We start from the raw sequence: 22,651 nt of genomic DNA on the forward strand, positions 1-22,651 counted from the left end.
ACACGCACTGTGGTGGCAACGTGTAAATCTTTATTTTCCATTACAGTGAAATTAATTGGGTGTAAAGTAACTTTTTTTTGTTCAGCAGTTTCTTTCACTCTTTCCTAATGAGTGTTTTAGATTAGAGTTATTCTAGGACTTTCTAGCAGTTTTTGGTTTTATCTTCCAAATAAATCTTTGGGTCAAACTTTACAATGTTGTAGGCAATAGTCAGCATGTTTTTGCCAAAATCCTCCTGAGGAAGATTTCTTCCCTATTTAATCTGCAACTGTCTTAATTAAAGTGTTAATGATTAATGGTTTGAATTCTATTTTTTTCATGCAGATGAAATACACCCTGGAATTTATCCCCACACTGTTTTGTGCCCTTTTTTGGTTCTTTCTTTTTCTTTGGCTTGGCTTCGCGGATGAAGATTTATGGAGGGGTATGTCCACGTCTGCTGCAGGCTCGTTGGTGACTGACAAGTCCAATGCGGGACAGGCAGGAACGGTTGCAAGGGAAAATTGGTTGGTTGGGGTTGGGTGTTGGGTTTTTCCTCCTTTGTCTTTTGTCAGTGAGGTGGGCTCTGCGGTCTTCTTCAAAGGAGGTTGCTGTCCACCGATCTGTGAGGTGCCAAGATGCACGGTTGGAGGCGAGATCAGCCCACTGGAGGTGGTCAATGTGGCAGGCACCAAGAGATTTCTTTAAGCAGTCCTTGTACCTCTTCTTTGGTGCACCTCTGTCTCAGTGGCCAGTGGAGAACTCGCCATATAACACGATCTTGGGAAGGCGATGGTCCTCCATTCTGGAGACGTGACCCACCCAGCGCAGTTGGGTCTTCAGCAGCATGGATTCGATGCTTGCAGACTCTGCCACCTCGAGTACTTTGATGTTGGTGATGAAGTCATTCCAATGAATGTTGAGGATGGAACGTAGACAGCACTGATGGAAGCGTTCTAGGAGCCGTAGGTGATGCCGGTAGAGGACCCATGATTCAGAGCCGAACAGGAGGGTGGGTATGACAATGGCTCTGTACACGCTGATCTTTGTGTGTTTCTTCAGGTGGTTGTTTTTCCAGACTCTTTTGTGTAGTCTTCCAAAGGTGCTATTTGCCTTGGCGAGTCTGTTGTCTATCTCTTTGTCGATCCTTGCATCAGATGAAATGATGCAGCCGAGGTAGGTAAACTGGTTGATCGTTTTGAGTTCTGTGTGCCCGATGGAGATGTGGGTGGGCTGGTAGTCATGGTGGGGAGCTGGCTGATGGAGGACGTCAGTTTTCTTCAGGCTGACTTCCAGGCCAAACATTTTGGCAGTTTCCGCAAAACAGGACGTCATGCGCTGGAGAGCTGGCTCTGAATGGGCAACTAAAGTGGCATCGTCTGCAAAGAGCAGTTCACGGACAAGTTGCTCTTGTGTCTTGGTGTGAGCTTGCAGGCGCCTCAGATTGAAGAGACTGCCATCCGTGCGGTACCGGATGTAAACAGCATCTTCATTGTTGAGGTCTTTCATGGCTTGTTTCAGCATCAAGCTGAAGAAGATAGTAAAGAGGGTTGGTGCGAGGACGCAGCCTTGCTTCACGCCGTTGTCAATGGAGAAGGGTTTGGAGAGCTCATTGCTGTATCTGACCTGACCTTGTTGGTTTTCGTGCAGTTGGATAACCATGTTGAGGAACTTCAGACAGCTCCAAGAAAAGTGCAGAGAACAAAACAAAGGACTCTACATCACCTTTGTTGACCTCACCAAGGCCTTTGACATCGTGAGCAGGACAGGGCTTTGGCAAATACTGGAGCGCCTCGGATGCCCCCCCTTCTTTGGTAACACTGAGGAAAATACATTTGCTTTCTTGGTCATTGGTTGGACTGCTACATTTGTTTTGTTTTGACTTAATCAGATATATCTGTGTGATAATGTTTACAATGATTTAATTTTGGTTATTTTTATGATGGGGAAAACTTTCTATTTGTATAAATTAAAATTTCTAGCATTAAACAGGAGAAAATCTTTTCAGTGTTCCTAGTAAAATGACAAACAAGTGTAGCCTTGCATTCACCTTCAGAATTAAGGTGTTCATGATGACTGAGAATCACCCTTAAGGCCTATCTAACAGATAGATTTGTAATTTCCAAGTATTTCCAGCCTTAAGATTTCCAGCAACAGTCGTGTTTTGCTGATTTATTTTTTGCTCTCTTCTGATTCACCTATTTACATCTCCTCCAGACAGATTAGTGCCAGTTAGTGTCTCCTCCACCCTCTTTTGGGCACCTCCACCATCATTTGTCATAACAGACTCTTGGTCTCCACCCTATCACTGATAATCCCTTTCTTCCACCACCCTTCCACTTGTCTGCAAATTAAAACATGTTTGATTTTTTTTAGTGACAAGTCATCGCTGTGAAATATTAACTCTATCTCACCATAGATGACCAGCAAAATATTTTCAGCCTTTTCTGTTTTTAATTTCAGGCACAGAGAGCTGGTCTATACTGATATTCTCCTCTGCTAAATTACAATCCAGGTTGAGCCAGAGTTTCTTGGACATCAGCATCAAATCTAGATGTTGAGAAAATAAAATTGTGAAAAGCTATAAATATTCATGACACACTACAGCGACATACTGTAGAGCTCCTTCAGGTCTTTCCTGATGGCAATAGTGGGCTGATGTAGATGATTTAATACATAAGCATACAAATGACAGGAAAGGTCAAATAATACAAGGATAAAACGAAAACTTACTACAGGTGCTCCCCTACTTACGATTTTTTCAAGATGTTTTGAATCCATACTTTCAATTTCAAATTCCAATCTGTTCCAGTGCTTGTAATATGAGGTATGCTTATGGTAGTGTCGCGTGAGAGTATTGTGCAACATTCTCTCTCCTAATACTGACTCGACCACGCTCGCAGTCTGTAGTCATCATGTGAATGAGTGAAATTGATGATCCTGCCCCTTTAGCATCTCCACTATCCAGCAATTAATTTTAATTCAATGCTTCAAACATTCTTCATGCCCATTGTGCTTTAATGTTTTTTTTTCAAGTTTGGAATAAACATTCAAAATTTAATTATTAAAAAAAATGGTAGCTGCTGTATTCCTTTTCAACTTATGATGGACTTGTTAGGACATAACCCCATTATAAGTTGAGAAATTATTACATCATAAGATTTGCAACTTTGTACTTAACTAATGGCAAGGCGGGCCAGTTTTAAACTTCCATATTTTTTTTACCTCTACTTTCCACAATTTCTTTTGCCAATTGCTTGAATTCCAGTTGACCCGGCTTTTACTGAGCTGCTCAATCCCATTTATTTCCTATCCATTCTCTCTATCTCATCACCCATCCACAATGGAGATAACTTACAGCAGCCCAATTAACATACAAACCAGAACATCTCTGGATGTAGGAGGAAGACAGAGGCTCAGGGAAAACAGACAAACTCCACAGTCCGCCCCAGAGGTCAGAATCAAACATCAGTTACTGGACCTATGAGTTTCTAGCAGGTCCTGCTGTACCATCCTCTACAGACCATACACATTTGTATCTGCTATTCATAGTGATAAGATAGACAAGCAAAATAAATAAAATGAGCATGTTACATACCTAATTGCATGTGAGGATGAAGGGAGAATTAATTTTTCCCTAACTCACCCTGATAGGAAAATGAAATGACCAGACTAGGTGCCTTGTTAAATGTCTCTAAAGTTTACTTTCCATTGACTTCAATACTAAATGATTACCTTCAACCTCTGTCCCAAAATTAACTGGGAATATCCAATGATGCTGACTTGTGAGAGATAACAGCATGATAACATCATTGCAAATTCTCATCATCAGTATTTTTGGACACAGCTGAACTGTAAGGCCTTGCTTGTTATTCTTTCCTACTATGCAGTGTAAAAATGTATTCAAGATTAATTGGTCTCCTGCCTTTCATGTCAGGGTCATAGTTAATAATCAAGCCACATGTTTTTAAATGGAAAGCAAAGTAAATGGAAACAATTTTACTTTCAGAAAAAAATTAAAGAATAGGTAGCAGAAAGTCAACCTCAAAACTTGAAAATGGAAGTATGAGAAATTGATTCTGTTAGTTTAACACTTAATGTACCTTGTTAGAAAAGGCAGGTTTATATTTTCTGAAATCAGAATATATAAAGAGGTTATTTCAAAAAATGGAAGAGAATATAAAAAAAATTATAGAATAGCATGTCCAAACCACATTTGGGCTTATTTTCTTTCAAAACATTTTGGAAATGTTAAAATCTTGACACTAGTACTGTAACATCCCCCAGTATATCTAGAGATCTTTGGACTTCTTCATTAAAGAGAAAAATGAAATCTGTGGAAAATTAAAATAACAAGAGAGTCAGAGAATATCCTTCACAGTGGGGTTGGAATCCATCCTAGCAGTTATGCCATCTGTGTTTCCAAGTCTTGACTAAAGACAACACAAATTTAACGTATTGTTTGTTGCCTTTTGAGCAAAAGTTATTAGATTGCAGCGTCCTAGAACGCTTCCACCAGCGTTGTCTCCGCTCCATCCTCAACATCCATTGGAGCGCTCACACCCCTAACGTCGAGGTACTCGAGATGGCAGAGGTCGACAGCATCGAGTCCACGCTGCTGAAGATCCAGCTGCGCTGGATGGGTCACGTCTCCAGAATGGAGGACCATCGCCTTCCCAAGATCGTATTATATGGCGAGCTCTCCACTGGCCACCGTGACAGAGGTGCACCAAAGAAAAGGTACAAGGACTGCCTAAAGAAATCTCTTGGTGCCTGCCACATTGACCACCGCCAGTGGGCTGATAACGCCTCAAACCGTGCATCTTGGCGCCTCACAGTTTGGCGGGCAGCAGCCTCCTTTGAAGAAGACCGCAGAGCCCACCTCACTGACAAAAGGCAAAGGAGGAAAAACCCAACACCCAACCCCAACCAACCAATTTTCCCTTGCAACCGCTGCAATCGTGTCTGCCTGTCCCGCATCGGACTGGTCAGCCACAAACGAGCCTGCAGCTGACGTGGACTTTTTACCCCCTCCATAAATCTTCGTCCGCGAAGCCAAGCCAAAGAAGAAGAAGATTAGAGTAAAAAAGATAAAAATGCAGTCTTGCACTCAAAAAGCCTCAAGAAGTTAAAATTAGAGTTTAGTCTTTTTTTAAATTCTAAATAAGTGTTTCAAATTACTTAAGGCCTATTTGGATCCCCTGCCAATATTTGTGAAATTAGGACAAAATACATAAAAAGATTACCATGGTTTGCACATAACACCACATGCATATTACAAGGCACAGGCATTTTCTATTGGAAGATAGATGAAGTGCCAGATATTTACTGGATTGATTGATGGAAAGTTCATCAGATTTTAGTGTCATTATCCCAATGATAGCTGTACAAGAACTACTTAAAAGGCTTGCAGTAGAAGTCAGGAAAATGCAAGGAAGGGTAAGAGGCTGAGCTCATGCGTAGGGATTTCCCATGTCGTGGCTGGTCCTGCTTGAAGCCTGTGTGACAGCAAGGTGTGGAATGATTGAAGAGCTCGAGACTGCAGCAAGCAGCTCTACTCTGAATTTTATGAGTCTGGGAACAGTAAAGGACACACAGTGAAGAAGTTTCCTTAATCCTTACACACTGAGGCTGGTAGATGCTAAGTACCAAACAACAACGTTACAGGGTAACATTATCTTAAAATGCAAAGTTATATATACCAGAACTAGTCAGCTTTATTTTTAATATTGTATTTACTTGATTTTTACAGTTGAAAACAGGCTTAACGAAGAGCAAAGTTTTATTCTTCAAGCTGCCTTGAGTAGTAATAAGACTTTTAAAATTAAACAGTGAGACTCTTCTTGCTCTATTTTATATCTTCACATATTATAATGGAAAAAACCCTGCTTTCTGGAATTAAACTGCTGAACACCATAAACTTATACTATAGATGCTTTGTCCCCTAAATGCCCACAGACATAGCTTCAACTACTCATGCATAAACAAACACATTAGCATGCAAATAACTAAGCTTTCTGCTCATCATAGAATACAGCTGATATTCAAGTTTGCAACAGAATATTATAATAAACATTTTAAAATAACACTGATTTAGTAGGCTGGAAAATAATTACATTTTAAAAAAAAATGTTTCAACACAATTGATGGTTATGCAAAATGTTTACATTATGAAAATGTAATTACTGGAGACTACCAATCATAATTTCAATGATCTTTACCTTCTTAAGCCATGTTGAGATCAGTTGAAGGATACATACTATTTTTTTTCAGAATGAAATCTAACATGATTCCAAAAAAGCCATTAAAATACTTGTCAACTTGTAAGGGGCATTAAAACATGTTAGATTCCTGAAGTCTTTGTATCAAATCTGAAAGCTTGGTCGCATCTTGAAGGTTGCTTATGTGTATCAGGTGCAGACGGTGATTTTATTGCCCATCGTGATGGTAAACGGCGGTTCTGTGGTCTGGCAGGACGTGAAAAACTCATCTCATTCAATCTCACTGTCACAGGCAACGTCTATGGGAGAGTTTTGAGTTAACAGAAAAATTGTTTACTGCAATTCTACAACATTAATATAATCTGATACATTATAAAGCATTATAATAATGAATTAGGATACATGATGTAGGATATTATTGATTTTTTTTTAAAATGTACAATTTCAACCATTTTTATACAGATATACCATTATGAACTGACCAGGATATGAAAGGCATGGAATACTAGTTATGGGATGTTTGCAAGATTTGGAAATATTTTTACTGTAATCTAAAAGGTTTATAAAATTGTGAAATGTATTCTTTGAAATGCATGATTGCGTTGGATCTTGGGAAGTAACAACAGTGAAACAATTCACCCTTCACTCCCATTATCCATCAACTATGCTTGGCTTTTCACTTTGGCATGTGTAAATATTGAAAATCCAGGAATTCTCATCAGTAATTCACTGCAAGCTACTCTGTATTCTGACAATGGACTCTTCATAGAGGAAGAACAAATTGGTGAATTGTTTAAAGCTGGGTGTGTGTTGTCCCTTGTTGTGCTACAGTTGATTTATTGAGTTTTAACTAGTGCTCGGGGCAGATTCATCCTTGCAGCAGAGGGGCATCTCAAGATTATGATTTGATGAGGTCCAAAAAAGATCCAAACAAAATGATAGATTAAAGGGTGATTGTGGCTGCAGGCACCAAAAAAATGAGGCAGTGGCAATAGACAAAAACATCCTTCCCAGAGTCCCACAGTACCCAAGTTCTCATGCCCCAAGATTAAAGTTGGAGCTTGCCGAACAACTCTGTGCAAGATAAGTGGCAATGCCCTCACTATTCAGAAACATCCAAAATTATCTAAGTTATTAAGATAATCAAGGAATTAAACAAGAAAGTTTGTAAGGGCTGGGGTAGAGTGCACTACACAAAAGGGCTGGAGAAACTTAGCATCCATAGGAAGTAAAGGATAACTAATGTTTTGACTCTGGGCCTTTGGTCAGATATGAAGATAATCAATGAGCATATTCATTTTATTATTATTTTTTTTAAAAGCTAATCATTTTAAAATAAAAAAAACAATTAATTTACAATAATGCAAATTAACCAATATAACTCTCTCTTGCATCCATTCCTTTCCATCGAAGTAAGTGGACTTTCTCACTCTGATCCAGTCAAATCTCATGCAGGTACATGAAGTTGATACTTCAGCATAACTGATGGAACAGAAACAAGTTTGTTCACTATTGTTGGATTCCATCAGAGCATGTCTGGGAAAACACCAACCAGCATACAGACACCAGCTCATGTGGGATCCTTGAGTGGACTGGTATAGAACTGTCTGCATTTCCCAATGTGTTCCACCCTAGGATATTCAACATTTTTAAACTTTTAAAGCTAAGAGGATTTCTTGATTTAAAAAAAAAACTATTTTGTTTTTTTCTGCCATTAAACGTTAAAGTGTTTTTATATTTCTAAAAGATTTATGGATTTGACAGTTTGCATCATGAGCAAGCCAATTTTAATGCTAAGACTTGACTGGGCATCTCTTGTGTTGCTCCTTTTGATGGTTTAAGAGCTTCCAGCAACTCCAACAAGTTTCACCGAGTATGTTCATACCATACCGATATCAGTGGTGAGCAGACAGAACTTCAGTATTTCTTTGCTGTAGGTTCTTAAAAGTATTTAAGATCCAAAGGGGAGGAAGCTATTTGACAGACTGAGCTTACATTTGCTTTCAATGCAATCCTGTCAACTCCTTTTCCCCCATTCACATCCTCTCTCACATGTCCATCAATAGTATCCTGATTCTCCCATCACTCAGCTAGAGTTAATTTACAAAAGCCTGTTAACCTACCTATCATAAGGGAGGTGGGAGGTCACCCTACACACAAACAATTGATGGGGAGATTTCAAGGTTGAACGAAGACTATTGAATCAGGACTGCTACTGCATTACTGTGCCATCACTAGAGCAATCAATCATGTGGAATGTGAAAGTTTTGCTTACCGCAGGCAATGAACATTTCTGCCCTGAGGCCCTCTGGGATTGTCTTGATTTTCTCTCCACCTCTTTTTCACGATTCAAGTGAACTGTTTGAAAAAGGTCAGGAATTCTATTCAAGTTATCATGCAGTGCATTGGAACATGATGCATCTTGCTTCGTTCTAAAGTCACCAACTTTGTTCTTCATTTGAAAGGAAGGATTTGATGGTCTTTCATTTTTTCTCCGTTGTGTCTGACCAATATCAAAATTGGAAAAAGCATTTGAAATTGTGTTAACTTTGTCAAACATTTGTCTTTTAACATTTTCCTCAATTTGATGAGGAAGCCCATGGCAATGCTTTTGCTCAGCTAACTTTGTGTTTGTGATGGTCAGTGGGTTATGAGGTCTAAGTTCATAAGATGAAGGCTTTGAAGGAAGTTGTCTGGTATCATCGACATTTCCTACAGAACAAATTACAAAACTAGATCCTTGGCCAGGATCTGCTGCACTGTGCACCACAGATTTTCCACACACAACAGGGTCAACAGTTTTCCTGAAGCAATCAGCTTGTGGTGAAGGTACGTCCTTTGCCAACTTCAGATACACACCACTGGTATTGAAAATTCCTATTGCTTTTGAAGAGTTTGGAAAGTTACTCTCCACTGGATTAGTCTTTGGAGGTAGATATTTCATGGATCTGGAATTTTTACCCAGGCTCTGCTCTTGCAATGTTGACACTTGACTTTCATCTGAAGACAATCTTACTTTTGAACCAATGTATTTGTATTCAGTGTTTAGGTCAAGGTTAGTTGCATCATACAACCACTTGCTGCAATTATTCTTGCTGCATTGAGGACCTGTCTCATATTCAATTAGTGGTGCTAAAGTCTTGAAGTCCCTTCCACCTTCCAGAACTTTCTGCTCGTTTTCCTGCAACGTTGCTCCATTGTTACTGCTACTTTCCTTCAGAACATCATTGAGATGCTGTGGAAATCCCAAGAGTGAACTTGCAAAATTCAAAGAGGATGTCCTTGGTGGAACTGGTGGAGCTTTTTCTCTTGTAGGGGAAATATCAGTGACAGTATTTCCTTCGAAAGAGTCAGCAGAAATTCCATATTTATCCCAGGGGGAGTGATTCCAATTCGCCTCATTAGGTAACTCTTCAAAAACTCTTTGATGTTGTGAAAGTGTTGGATGAAATGCTTTAAATATATCGTTTGTCATGCAGTTTTTCTCTTTTGAAGTGAGTTCATTTCTTAATGATATACTCCTATGACCTTTTTCTTCACATGCTTGCAGACTTGGATAGGATGTTCTGTTTTTTTTAAAAAAGCAGATTAAAATTTAGTAGATTTTAACAATTGTAAGATTAATCATGGTAAAATGCTAAATGATGTTTTAGTTTGAACATTCAATGAAATATTCCTAATTTTGCACCAGTGTGACAATGCTGAGGGTTCCAATTTGTCTTCAGTTATTATTCCAAACTTGCAGATATCCACTGGGAAATTTTGGCAATTTTATAGATTGACTACTATAAAGTGAGATTCCAAAGAATCTATTTGGTCAGTTTCTGAATATTATTAAATACAACAATTTATACATTGCTAAATTGAGGAATTGCGTAACAGGAATTTAAAGTATAATATCCAATAATAACCAACTTCCATTTTAAATGGAATCCTGTGTAGGAAAGCCATGGTTGCTTCCAGGTTAGTATAATCGACATTGACAGGAATGTAGGATTAACTTTGTGCAATTATTTACTTTCTCTGTGCTTATTGCTATTCTGCTCTATTAGCTCTCAGGCTGTACAGACCATTACCAAAAATCCTCTGCCTATTTATTTGTCAACCACTGCTTTATTATCTTTCTCATATCACCGATAATAATGTATAGGTGAACTATTTTTCCTTTTGGGGGGGGGGAAAAATCACTTTTCACATTGATTACAAATAATCAAAGGAGAAGCAAAAGTGCAGAACTGGCACTGAGAACCCTGGGGTCTTAGTTTGCCGTGGATAGGACATATTGCTGCCTATATTGCATTCATTTGCATGACTCTTTATCATTGATTCTGGAGATGAAGAGAATGATTTACTCTTCCCCAGCCAATGACATTTCAAAAAGATGTACTGATTTACTGGTCCTCCAAAGCAAAGCCCATGCCTTTTCCCAGTTAACTTTATGCAGATCAACTGTCCATCTTCTCAATGCAATGTTCTTGTGCAAAACCTATTTAATTTTAATTTACATACCATAAGTACTCATGGACTACAAGTTATTGTTTCAGAAATGTTCATACCTTCTGGAATTCTTTTTTTTCTGGATTTCCTCCTGGTAACTGCATAATTCTTCACTTACTTTTGCTATTTCTTGTAAAGCCTGTAAAAAAAAAAAGATAAAACATAAGATGTAAGGGAGCCCAAATGTCAACTGAATACCACTAGACATATCACATTTTTAAAAAGTGGGTTACTTACTGCATTTAATACACTAGAACATTTCTTTTTAGCATTCTGTTCACTTCCCAAATTTTGACGATGGACACCTTCTTTAAAATTTTCAAGTGGTAATTCTTCAATGACTCATTCTTTCCAATGTTTTGGACTGTGGAGATCTTTGGGAAACAGTAAAATAGTATGAAAGCATGTTATATTAAAATTGAAATACATTTATTTCCATCTGAAAACTGCAATCTACAAACTAAACCAGAATAAAGCAAACTAAAGAAGAATGACATGAGTTCAATATAGTAGATTATGAAAGTACATTCAAAGTTATATCAGTAAACAATGGTTAACATTAAAAAAAAATTTACAAATATACATCCCTTTTAATATAAAATAAAACATGAAAAAAATCATCAGTTGTATCTATTAAGGTAAATTAAAAATGAGATAAAAGGAATAGTTCATATAATGTTACCAAAAAGTGTAGCAAGTCAGAAAATTGAGATCATTTTATCATTCTGCCTAAGAGTATCAGGGCATTTAGAAGGAAAGAGAAATCAGAATATAAACTGTAAGAAATAGGAAAACAGACTGTTTAATAAAAAAAAATTCTACTGGCAGATTAAAAAAAGGAAAAGGTTACATAAGATTCACATGGGTCTTAGTGAAATAGAAAAAAATATTGAGGAATTGGAAATAGAGGAAAAATTAATCAAGTATTTTGTCCCCATTGTCATGGAAGACATAGTAAATAAAGATCTCAAAGAAAGTGCTTTAGAAAAAATAGTGAAGTTCAAATTTATTATCAGAATACACATGACATTACATACAACACTGAGATTCTTTTTCCTGTTCTTGAGGGTCAGGCAGAGTTTCTACCAATGTTAATTAATGTATTACTGAGTGGTAATATAACTGCTAGACAAAATTATCTGTATCCTTGGCTTTTTAAGAAGGTGACCAAGGAGATAATGGGCATGCAGGTTGTCATTTTCCAATATTCGTCAGATTCAAGGACTGTTCCTACAGGTGTAATGCAACAAATTTAACCTCTATCTTTTCCGAAGAAGGGAGATGAAAAATGGAAAACTATAGACTGGTTAGAATTATTAATAGTAGCAGAGAAAATGTTAAGGAACTGCTAACAGTGTATTTACAAATAATAATTAGGTTGGGTAACTTCAACAAGGATTTATGAGGTTGAGCCAGGGAAACCAGATGATGTTTGTATTAGGGGTAATATATTAGTGTTGATTGAGGATTTGTTAATAATCTCATGATTACTATATCTATATTTTCTAGTGATACATAGCTGAGTGGTAGTAAGAGTTATGTGGAGAATTCAGAGTTCTATGGGATACAGAGAGGTTAGAGGAATGGGTGAAAATATGGCAGATAAAATATGGGAAAAAAAGTGAGATCATTCACTATGGTAACAAAAATTGAAATGCAGTGTTCATTTGAATTGGTGTAAGTTGATAAGCAGGTACAACAAGCAATCTGAAAGGCAAAGCTATATTGGCTTTTAGTGCAAGAGATTTTTCAGTTCATAATGTTTTCACTTGGCTGGGATGTGGACTGTCATTTGGACAGAAATTTATAATTGTTAGATATTATTGGAACTGGTGGATGTGAATTGATGAAGGAAATGGACTCTTGGGTAAGGTTCATCAATGAATAGTCTACGCTGCTTTCATTTCTCATGTTCATCCAAAATAACATCAATTTTTAAAATATTTTAAAAAATCAACATATATAAGATCTTAAGTAAGATTGATAACCATAATACAATATTAACAAATATATGTTGAAGATGTATAGAAAAAATGTTTTAAAAACTAAAGCTAAAATTAATAGCTAGTAACTAAAAACAAAATATTCTAACTACAAAATAATTGATTCAGATTTTATCAGATGACACTCAAGGAACCCAAATAACATAAAATTATTATTCATTCAAGGAAAACTTCACTGGACAGGAGAATTAAAAAAAAAAAGGAGGCTGCAAATTTGCAGGAATAAAAAATATTTTCCCCTCAAATTATAAATGAATTTTTAAAAAATTCAATTTCCGTTCCACATCTAAAACAGTGATTCGATAAATTCAATCTCCACCTACTTAGTTTCTGAGGTGTAATATTCAATTGATATGAAAATCTATATCTTACATTAATAGAATTAGACATAACTTCTTTACATAAATTTTTGCCAATCCCACTGATCTAATATTGTATCTAAATCTTATTCCCACCTTTCTTTTGAATTAAACAAACCTACCTTAGGTACTTGTTCTTGTAACAAAATATACACAATTGAAATACATTTTTTAGTCATTCCATGAACTATAATTTGCTCCAAATTTGAAAGACCTTTCAAAACCATTTCTGATCCTAATTTCTCTCTCAAATAAGATCTCAAATAGAAATAACAAAATAGCATATTACAAGGAATATTGTATTTAATTATTAATTGATCAAAAGACATCAATCTACCATTATATAACAATCACCCAGTTTTGAAATTCCTTTATTATTCCATGTATTTAAAAAAAAAATTAATAAAGGATTGATTATTGATTTAGTTTTAACAAACATAGAAACTAAAAATCGTAATTGTGCTGCCTTATAATAATTTTTTTTAATTAAAAAGTTGTAAACCCCCTTGTCATATTTCCATGTTAACTTTTCTAATTACTTTCTTGCCATTTTCCCTTTCCAAAGAAATTTCCTAACTTGTTTATTTAAATCTTGAAAAAAAATTGAGGTATAGATATAAGTAAAGTTTGAATAAATATTGAATTCCTGTAAAAATATTCATTTTAATACAGTTAACTCTCCCAATTAATGTAATAGGTAAATTTACCCATCTCTTTAAATCTTCATCTATCTTTTTAAATATTGGAATGTAGTTTAATTTATATATTTTTTCAAATTATTATCAATAACTATACCTAAATATTTAATCTTATCTGTCCATTTAAATTGAACTTTTTGGCAACATTGTGAATACTCTCCTTTTACCAATTCCATTAATTCACTTTTATCCTAATTTATTTTATACCCTGAAATTTTCCCATATTCTAACAACTAACTATAAAGTCTTGGCAATGATAATTGCAGCTGAGTTAAATAAACTAATACATAGTCAGCAAATAAACTAATTTTATGTTCAATCTGATTTATCTCAAATCCATTCAACTGAACTTTTTGTGCGAGAGGTTCTATAGCGAAAGTAAACAAAGCTGATGATAAAGGATATCCCTGTCTACTAGATCTAGTTCAATTAAAAGATTGAGAAATCTGTTTATTTGATATTACCTTAGCTTTTGGATTTCTATATCGTGCCTTAATCCAATTTATAAAATTTACACCAAAACCAAATTTACTTAAAACCTTAAACAGAAAATCCCATTCTAACCTATCAAAGGCTTTTTCTGCATCAAAAGCTACTATATAACACTTGAATCCCCTTTATTCTGAGCTAAATGGATTATACTTACTAACCTTACAATAACATGATCAATCCATGTTGAATGCACATCTGTATTTCACACAATTTGGATCTCTGTCATCACAATTCATTGCATTCAAGACAAGAAGCATTTGGTTACATTGTCATAATCATGTGGACTGTCCAACATGGGTAGCAATGAAGCTGAACTCCACTAAAAACATTTCTATTCCAGCACTTCAAAATTCTCACTTCCCTTCTCTTTAAATAAATCAATTGATAATCCTGTTGTTAGGCAAACTGTGAGAATTTGGGTGCAATTTAGAAAAGATTTTGGACTTCGTGGTTTTTCTTTTTCAAGCCCTATTTTAACCAATCATCTTTTTCAACCTTCTTTGCATGGTCTTGTTTTTCATGAATGGTTTGGATTAGATATTGAACGTTTCGAATATCTTTTTATTGATGACAGTTTTGTGTCATTTGAACAGGGTTCTGTAAAGTTCAATTTACCAAATATTAATTTTTTCAGATATCTGCAAATCAGACATTTTCTTAAATTTCAGGTACCTGATTTTCTTCAGGCACCTGATGAGAACATTGTTGCTGTATTATTTAGGCTACAACATTCTCGCATATGTTCAATATCCATTATTTATGATAAGTTGGTGGGTTTCAGACATGCCCCTCTAGTTAAAATTAAAAATGCCTGGGAACATTTACAGACAAAGTCTGGGATCTAATTCTTAAGTTGGTTAATACTACATCCTTATGTGCCTGACATTGTTACAATTTAAAGTTGTACATAGGGCCCATATGTCTAAAGTTAACTGGTCTCATATCTATTCAGAAGACATAAATTCTCATTGTGATAAATGTACGAGATGAGACATCGTTAATTCATATGTTATGAACATGTCCTTGCCTTGTAAAATATTGAAGAGAGGTATTTCAAACTTTATCTTTAATTAACATAAATTTAGTGCCTAATCCTTTGGTTGCTCTTTTTGATACAACTGGAGAGAATGATACTCTTTTAACTCCAATTAAATGTTGTCCTCTGTCTTTTGCATCTCTCTTGGCTAGACATGCGATATTGTTTAGATGGAAGGATGCTGCCCCACCCACCCGTGCTCAATGGCTGTGGGACATTATGTCCTGTTTAAATTTAGAAAAGATATACTTGAATTATTAATTGAGAAACATAAGTGTAATTCAAATGCTGTGGGGAACTATTCATGAATTACTTTCATAACTTCTAGGCATAACTTTCTTTTAAATTTTAATATGTGCTGTTTTATTTCAGGAACAAAATACACTTCTCTTTAGTCATACACCTTTGGTTAGGGGATGCAGTTTAGAATCACACTGTACATGATAGTTTATTTTTATTATGTAATTTTGTATTATGGTCATTTTGTAGTTTGGTGAGGTATCTAATTTGTCATTAATATTATTCATTCCATAAATGTTTTGTATATGCATGCTTATTTGTGAAAATCAATAAAAGTATTTAAAAAGATAGGAAGCATATAATTTAAGAAGTACCCAATCATCTCTTAAGTTTTAACTTTGTTCTTGTCCATGCTATTTACACCCTTGTCTTGAATTTGTATTCCAATAAATTTATACAGATTAATAAAGTGTTCTCATTACATGAATTATTCCACCAAAAGGTTATGCTTTGTGATTCAATAATTCTCTAGTGCACCTGAGATTATCACACATACACTGGTTAATCTCAGTTCGCCTTCATGTTACAATTTGGGTAATGCAAATAAACAAACTTTAGAAAATATACTTTAAAAACCTGAGATAAAATTAATATAGTTCTGAACATTTGTTTTCACGGCCGACACTTCCATCAACACAGTTATTTTTGTTAACTTTAACCTGTCATTGATTCAATATTAATTTTCTTTTGCTATATGGAATGATATACAATTTTTCTTCTGTAAATGGTTTGTTTTTACATAGTTTTTAAACAGTTTGTTGCGGTTGTGTACTTACCTGCACCGGTCGCTGATAATGATGATGTAACGGAAGCAACGCGCGGGAGTAACAGCGCGCATGCGCAGGTTAGTTAAGCAGTCAGTATGTGGGTGATGGACCTTGGGCACAGGAGAGTGAGAGCATCAGCATCCCAGGGATTTGGCTGGGTGGTATTTGGGGAATTGAAAAATGCAATGTTGTGTGTGAAGAGGAAAGAAAGTTGACTCCATTTTGTGTTTTAAAAAAAAAACAAGAGAGAGTCTTCCTTAATTGTGTGTAAACTGGTGTAAATTAGTGCTGTTACAAGTGGCCACCCCGTGAGTTCACAGTGCATCCTGTTTTAAAATGGATAGTGATGAGTGGGTAGGTCAAACTGGAGATCCCCTTTTTTTATTAATAATGCACCAGCATGGTTCATGATCCACCCTCAGTGTGACAAGTTGGAAGACAAAACACAGTTTATTTGTGGCGCATCTTCCAGAACAGATTGCTTATGAAATGGAGGATATTTTAGTGTAACTGGATAGTAATCTCCCATATAACATACTGAAGGTGGCTATTCTGCAGTGTACTCAGCCATCTAAGGAGACTTGTATTGCCAAGTTACTAGCTGATGACAGATTAGATGATAGGCCATCGGCACAGATGGCGCAGGCTAGCTGGAACAGATCCTGACGAAGGCAATTTTTGGAAACGCAGGTTCCTCCAATGTTTACCTCGTCATGTTCAAGGCCATTTGGTGAGTGTCTTTTGAATACCCACCCTCAATCATTTGGTGGATTACATCGATCTTGTTATGTTCAAGACCTCGGCAATGATGGTAGAAGGATTGGCTACTTCCCCTAGAGAGCAGGAGCAAATGGACTGGAACAACTGCTTACTGCACCTTGTGAAATGCCACAGTATCAATCAAAGGTAGCACCAGCATATTATCAATCGAGGATAGTGCCCGCGTCTCATCAATCGATGATAACTGAGTTGGAGGAGCAAGTGGCAACACTGACCATGCAGGTCCAGGCTTTGGGCACACAAGGGAATTCCTTCCGTCCACCTGGTTTGAATTGTGGTGGTTGAGAACATGGTAGAGGCGACAGGCGGCATATTTGTTGGAGCATCAGCGATTTGGTGCTGCTGTCTGGTCCTGTCAGCCACCTTACGACTTCTACAAATGACACCCAGGAAACAACAGGCCAGGCAGCAGAGGCAACATCGGTTGCCATCTCTTCCTCAAATTTCAATTTCTTGTTGATCCGGTGAAGAGATTTTAGTAGTCCCTCCATCCCCTGAGGAACACAGACACCCTAATGTATCATGGGTTCTTTTAGCTGCGAATGATTCTCATATTCAAACATATAGCCAAAGGTTACTCGCGTTAGATTTCGGTCTTGAAACCTTTCTGGTGGGTTTTCAGAGAAGCAAATGTGGTAAATTTCATTTTGGGAGCAGATTTCTTGTTACATTTTTCATTGTTGGTGGATTTGAAAAGTCACTTGTTATGGACTGCAGCTCCTGTATGCAAGTGAGCTTCATTTGTCATCCCTCCAGTGTCACCAGCCGCCTGACAAGCCTTCAATCTGGCTCTTGCCCTTTTGGAGCCTTTCTCAAGTATTTCCTTTGCCTAGAGACTCCATTGTATCATCATACGGACTTTCAATATGAAGTACCCTACCACGTAGAAACTCTGGGTTCTCTGATTGCAGCATGGGCTCGTAGATTACCCCCAGACTGTCTTAAAAATCACGAAAGTGGGAAAAAAACCACATGCAAGAATTGGGCACAGTCTGCAGATCTGACAGCTGCTGGACGTCACCAATGCACACAATTCCAAAACAATCTCCTGGGGATTAGTGGCCTTGTGGTGATTATTGTGGCCTGAAAAATTCCACCCTGCCTGGCCAATACAACAATCCCAATTTACAAGATTTCTCAGCAAACCTCCATGGCAAATGTATTTCAAAAATAGATCTAGTACGTGCTTACTATCAGATCCTAGTTGAGCCTTCTGATGTTGCCAAGACGACAGTAATTACCCCTTGAGTTTCTGCAAATGCCATTCGGACTGCAGAATGCAGATCCGATATTCCAGTGGTTTATGGACCACTTACTCGTTGGCCTCTATTTTTGTGTTGGTTTACATCCATGATATTCTTGTTGTAAGCATGGATGAAGAGGAACACAAGGGCCATCACTAAATGGAACTAAATGCAGCAGGTAGCCAGTACTTCACTCCATGGATCAGCTGGCTGGCTAATACATACATATCTATATGCAATATTAAAGAAGCCTGAAGAAAATTTGCTTTTGCATGAGTGGACTGCGCCATCTGTGGTCCCTGCATCCAAATGTGCATTTCATGAAATACGTATGTTGTGTGCCACTGGATCTCCCTGTATATCTCCAGAAAACTCCATGCATATTCCTTACATCAGCAAGAACCCATAGGCAAAAATATAAACAATGATATGATTGGTCTTTCAATGAAATTCTAGTGTGCTACTGTACGCATCAGAACTTCTGGATTTCTCCTTGTTAGAAATGATTTGAAGAACATGTTGATGTTTCAAATAAAATGCATAAAGTGGTGCTCCATGCTTTTTAACATGATGATAAATAGAATACCACCTCTACCTTTCTCTGCAGATCCTTCAGTTGACTTTCCCATTCTTTTCTTTCATTATCAAAGCACTTCAGTGACTCCATCTTCTCTATGCTCCAGTTTTTCTCATTGTTTTCCAACTGCTTTTTCCAATCCATGGTTGCCAACAAACACTGCTATTCTGCCCCAAAAATTTCCATAGTTTCTTGAGGTGTTATTTCCATGCACTGTTTATTTTTCTTTTCTTTCAGCTTTCATTTGTAAAGAGACAAGAAAAGTTATGTGAATGCTTCACTTTTTAAAAATAAATCTCGTCAACCCTAACTTATTCCTGTGAAAGGCACTGCTGAATTTGAGTAGAAGTATAAGAGCAACTAAGTTTCTGGTTTATCTCAACATATTAGTTAATTCTATTTATATATTTCTTTCCCTCAAAAGATTACCAGAGCAGCCAACCATATTTAAAATCTAGTTGTATTCATGGCCAGGTCTGTGAGAGGAGAGATTGTCTTCTTGGTTTAGGAGATCAGTGCAGACAGTGATATGAAGTTGGCAGATCCTATCCAATATGATCTAATCAATGTTGCTTTATTGCAAACAATGATCCATTTATTTATATAATGTGTCCACATAGATGGTTAGACTTCCCTTATGAAAAGAAGAGCAGGTGCATGGAAACATTACCACCTGCAGATTTCCTTTTCAGTCCATGTACCATCTTGACTTGTATATCCTGGAACCTCCTACTCAACGTACATGAAAGCACTTTCACTAGAACTCCAATAGATCACTATGTCAAAGGCAATTAGGATAATGCAATAAATTTTGACTTTATAGTATGGCACTGCAGGCCATTCGTTCAATGATTTTGTACTGACCTATATAAATCCTCCTCACAGTCCATAAACCGCTATTTTCCTTACATTCATGTGCCCAGGGGTCTTAAAATGTCACGATGGTTTGCCTCTTATCCTCTGTTGCTCCAAAGAGAAAAGCCCTAGCTCATCCAGCCTTTCTTCTGCACTCTTTAAAGCTTCTACAACCTTCCCATAATAAACCAACACTAGACAAGAATATTGAAATATGGTGTACAAAATGACTGTAAATAAAGACTTTATACCACTCATTTCTATTTCATGAAACCATATACCAAGTTTTACCTCAGATCAATAGTTTAATGCATTGTATTCTCAAAAAGTAATACAAAATCTCCAATAATCCATTTCTTGACTGGAAATCCCCATGGTGCGTTATTTGGCTCACCAGGTAATGTTTGTTATATTCCCATGCTCCCTTTCCACTCACCTGGTTCAATGGAAAGTTTATCAGACTCCAAGATTTAAAACAAAGGAATTAAAAGTATGTTGAAGTATTATTAAAAATTACATCCAGTTGTTTGGCAAATCTGCCAATCCAGTACATTCACAGACTTAAATTTTCCAGATTTATCTAAATTTTACAGTACTATGCATTTTAATGGCATAGTTCGTGACATTCAGTTGGATTTGCATAATTGTATCCAATACGAAATGTCCTCGTGTAGGAGAAATGTGGGTCAGGTAGGTAATGTTGGTTCGTGAGGTTTACAGAGTTTGAAAGTTAAGAGTTCCTTCAGTTGTCTTTTTGATTATGGAGATGCAAGAAGGTGCAGCTAGTGGAATGCAGAACAAGAAAAAAAAACGCACCTGAAGTCAGCAGGTCAGGTAGCATCTGTTGAGAAAAATGGATGCCTGGCCTGTCGAGTTCTTCCAGCTGCACATTACGATAGTTTAGTGGATAGATTGCTATACTGGATGGGCTTATGACAATTAAGCCAGTAAGATTTAGTCTTGAATTGATATTTCTCCAGTTCTGGATAGAGTGAAAACACCACTCTATGGCACTGTGCATCATTGATAGCAATGTTTCATAATGTGTATCATTTATTTAATTTCAGAATAAAGTAAAACTCTTGTTATCCACAATTCAAGCAACCAGAAATCTCAAGCAACTGGCAAAAAAAAGGAAAATTAATAAATAAATACAAATTAAAATAAATAAGAATAAATAAAAATTTAAATATGAATTAAAAATGGTAAAAATACATATTCTCCAAAGTAACAGATAAACCTTTGGTGAAGATGGGAGCAAATATTCAACCAGCGGAGTGCCTTGGTCATGCTTTGCTCACAGCAGCTGTTTGAATAAAATGGCATCACCCAGGATGATGCCGCTCGCCGTTGGGTTGATTCTCGTAAAGTGTCTCCTTATCCCTGCTTAGTAAGAGGTTTTATCTTATTGTATATTAGGAAGGCTTTATCTGTAAATTTGGGGAGGGGGTGGGGGGAGGTTTAATTAACTATAATGTTATCGTTAGTCTTTCAGGAGAAGGAAGCTGCAGATGCAGCGACAGTTAAATGTTTTCAAAGAGTGTGACTGAAAATAATGTAAAATGCTTGAAGGTTTACATATTGATGCAAGTGACAGTATAGTAATTTTGTCTATTGTCTTTCAAACTGTTTATTCTTCTGCAGGTGTATTAGTTAGGCACTGTAAGAGTGAATCTCAAGCATCAGGAAAACTAGCTTATCCAGCATCTACCAATTCCTGTAGGTGCCAGACACCAAGGGTTTTTACTGTAGCACAAATAGTTCATTCGACTGTTAAGTAGCCGCTTTAGTTGCCCATTCAGAGCCAGCTCTTCAGCGCTTGACGTCCTGCTTTGCGGAAACTGCCAAAATGTTTGGCCTGGAAGTCAGCCTGAAGAAAACTGAGGTCCTCCATCAGCCAGCTCCCCACCATGACTACCAGCCCCCCCACATCTCCATCGGGCACACAAAACTCAAAACGGTCAACCAGTTTACCTATCTCGGCTGCACCATTTCATCAGATGCAAGGATCGACAAAGAGATAGACAACAGACTCGCCAAGGCAAATAGCGCCTTTGGAAGACTACACAAAAGAGTCTGGAAAAACAACCAACTGAAAAACCTCACAAAGATAAGCGTATACAGAGCCGTTGTCATACCCACACTCCTGTTCGGCTCCGAATCATGGGTCCTCTACCGGCATCACCTACGGCTCCTAGAACGCTTCCACCAGCGTTGTCTCCGCTCTATCCTCAACATCCATTGGAGCGCTTACACCCCTAACGTCGAAGTACTCGAGATGGCAGAGGTCGACAGCATCGAGTCCACGCTGCTGAAGATCCAGCTGCGCTGGATGGGTCACGTCTCCAGAATGGAGGACCATCGCCTTCCCAAGATCGTGTTATATGGCGAGCTCTCCACTGGCCACCGTGACAGAGGTGCACCAAAGAAAAGGTACAAGGACTGCCTAAAGAAATCTCTTGGTGCCTGCCACATTGACCACCGCCAGTGGGCTGATAACGCCTCAAACCGTGCATCTTGGCGCCTCACAGTTTGGCGGGCAGCAACCTCCTTTGAAGAAGACCGCAGAGCCCACCTCACTGACAAAAGGCAAAGGAGGAAAAACCCAACACCCAACCCCAACCAACCAATTTTCCCTTGCAACCGCTGCAATCGTGTCTGCCTGTCCCGCATCGGACTTGTCAGCCACAAACGAGCCTGCAGCTGACGTGGACTTTTTACCCCCTCCATAAATCTTCGTCCGCGAAGCCAAGCCAAAGAAGAAGAAAGAGTACACTCCAATAAAGTTCTTTCCAACTAATTGCTGAACATTGTTCAGCATTTAAGTGCTCCCTAATGATAAC

General features: G+C 37.4%; 3 protein-coding genes across 7 annotated transcripts in view; 1 reads left to right on the plus strand and 2 right to left on the minus strand.

Moving 5' to 3' along the window:
• LOC138736854 (protein LEG1 homolog) overlaps positions 1–22,651 on the plus strand; it is a 205,760-nt gene that overhangs the window by 39,727 nt on the left and 143,382 nt on the right. The gene's annotated exons all lie outside the window — the stretch shown is intronic.
• On the minus strand, positions 5,672–19,097 carry mtcl3a (MTCL family member 3a). The gene is made up of 7 exons (XM_069887092.1): positions 18,972–19,097; positions 16,362–16,462; positions 13,226–13,317; positions 10,935–11,038; positions 10,757–10,836; positions 8,476–9,766; positions 5,672–6,499 (listed from the first exon to the last, which is right to left on the minus strand). Exons 1-7 carry the CDS (start codon positions 19,095–19,097, stop codon positions 6,323–6,325), a joined length of 1,971 nt encoding a protein of 656 aa, XP_069743193.1. The 3' UTR covers positions 5,672–6,322.
• The window catches only part of LOC138736852 (microtubule cross-linking factor 3), a 78,319-nt gene continuing 66,658 nt past the window's right edge, over positions 10,991–22,651 (minus strand). The window contains exons 9-10 of one of the 2 annotated variants that reach the window (XR_011340628.1): positions 18,972–19,190; positions 10,992–11,071 (exon numbers count right to left, since the gene is read on the minus strand). The gene's annotated coding sequence lies outside the window, so the exon portion shown is untranslated. Of the gene's footprint in view, positions 11,072–18,971; positions 19,191–22,651 lie in introns of both variants that reach the window. The other variant, XR_011340627.1, reaches the window with a different exon arrangement.

The sequence above is a fragment of the Narcine bancroftii genome, chromosome 6 (assembly GCF_036971445.1).
Source record: "Narcine bancroftii isolate sNarBan1 chromosome 6, sNarBan1.hap1, whole genome shotgun sequence".
Taxonomy (NCBI): Eukaryota; Metazoa; Chordata; class Chondrichthyes; order Torpediniformes; family Narcinidae; genus Narcine; species Narcine bancroftii.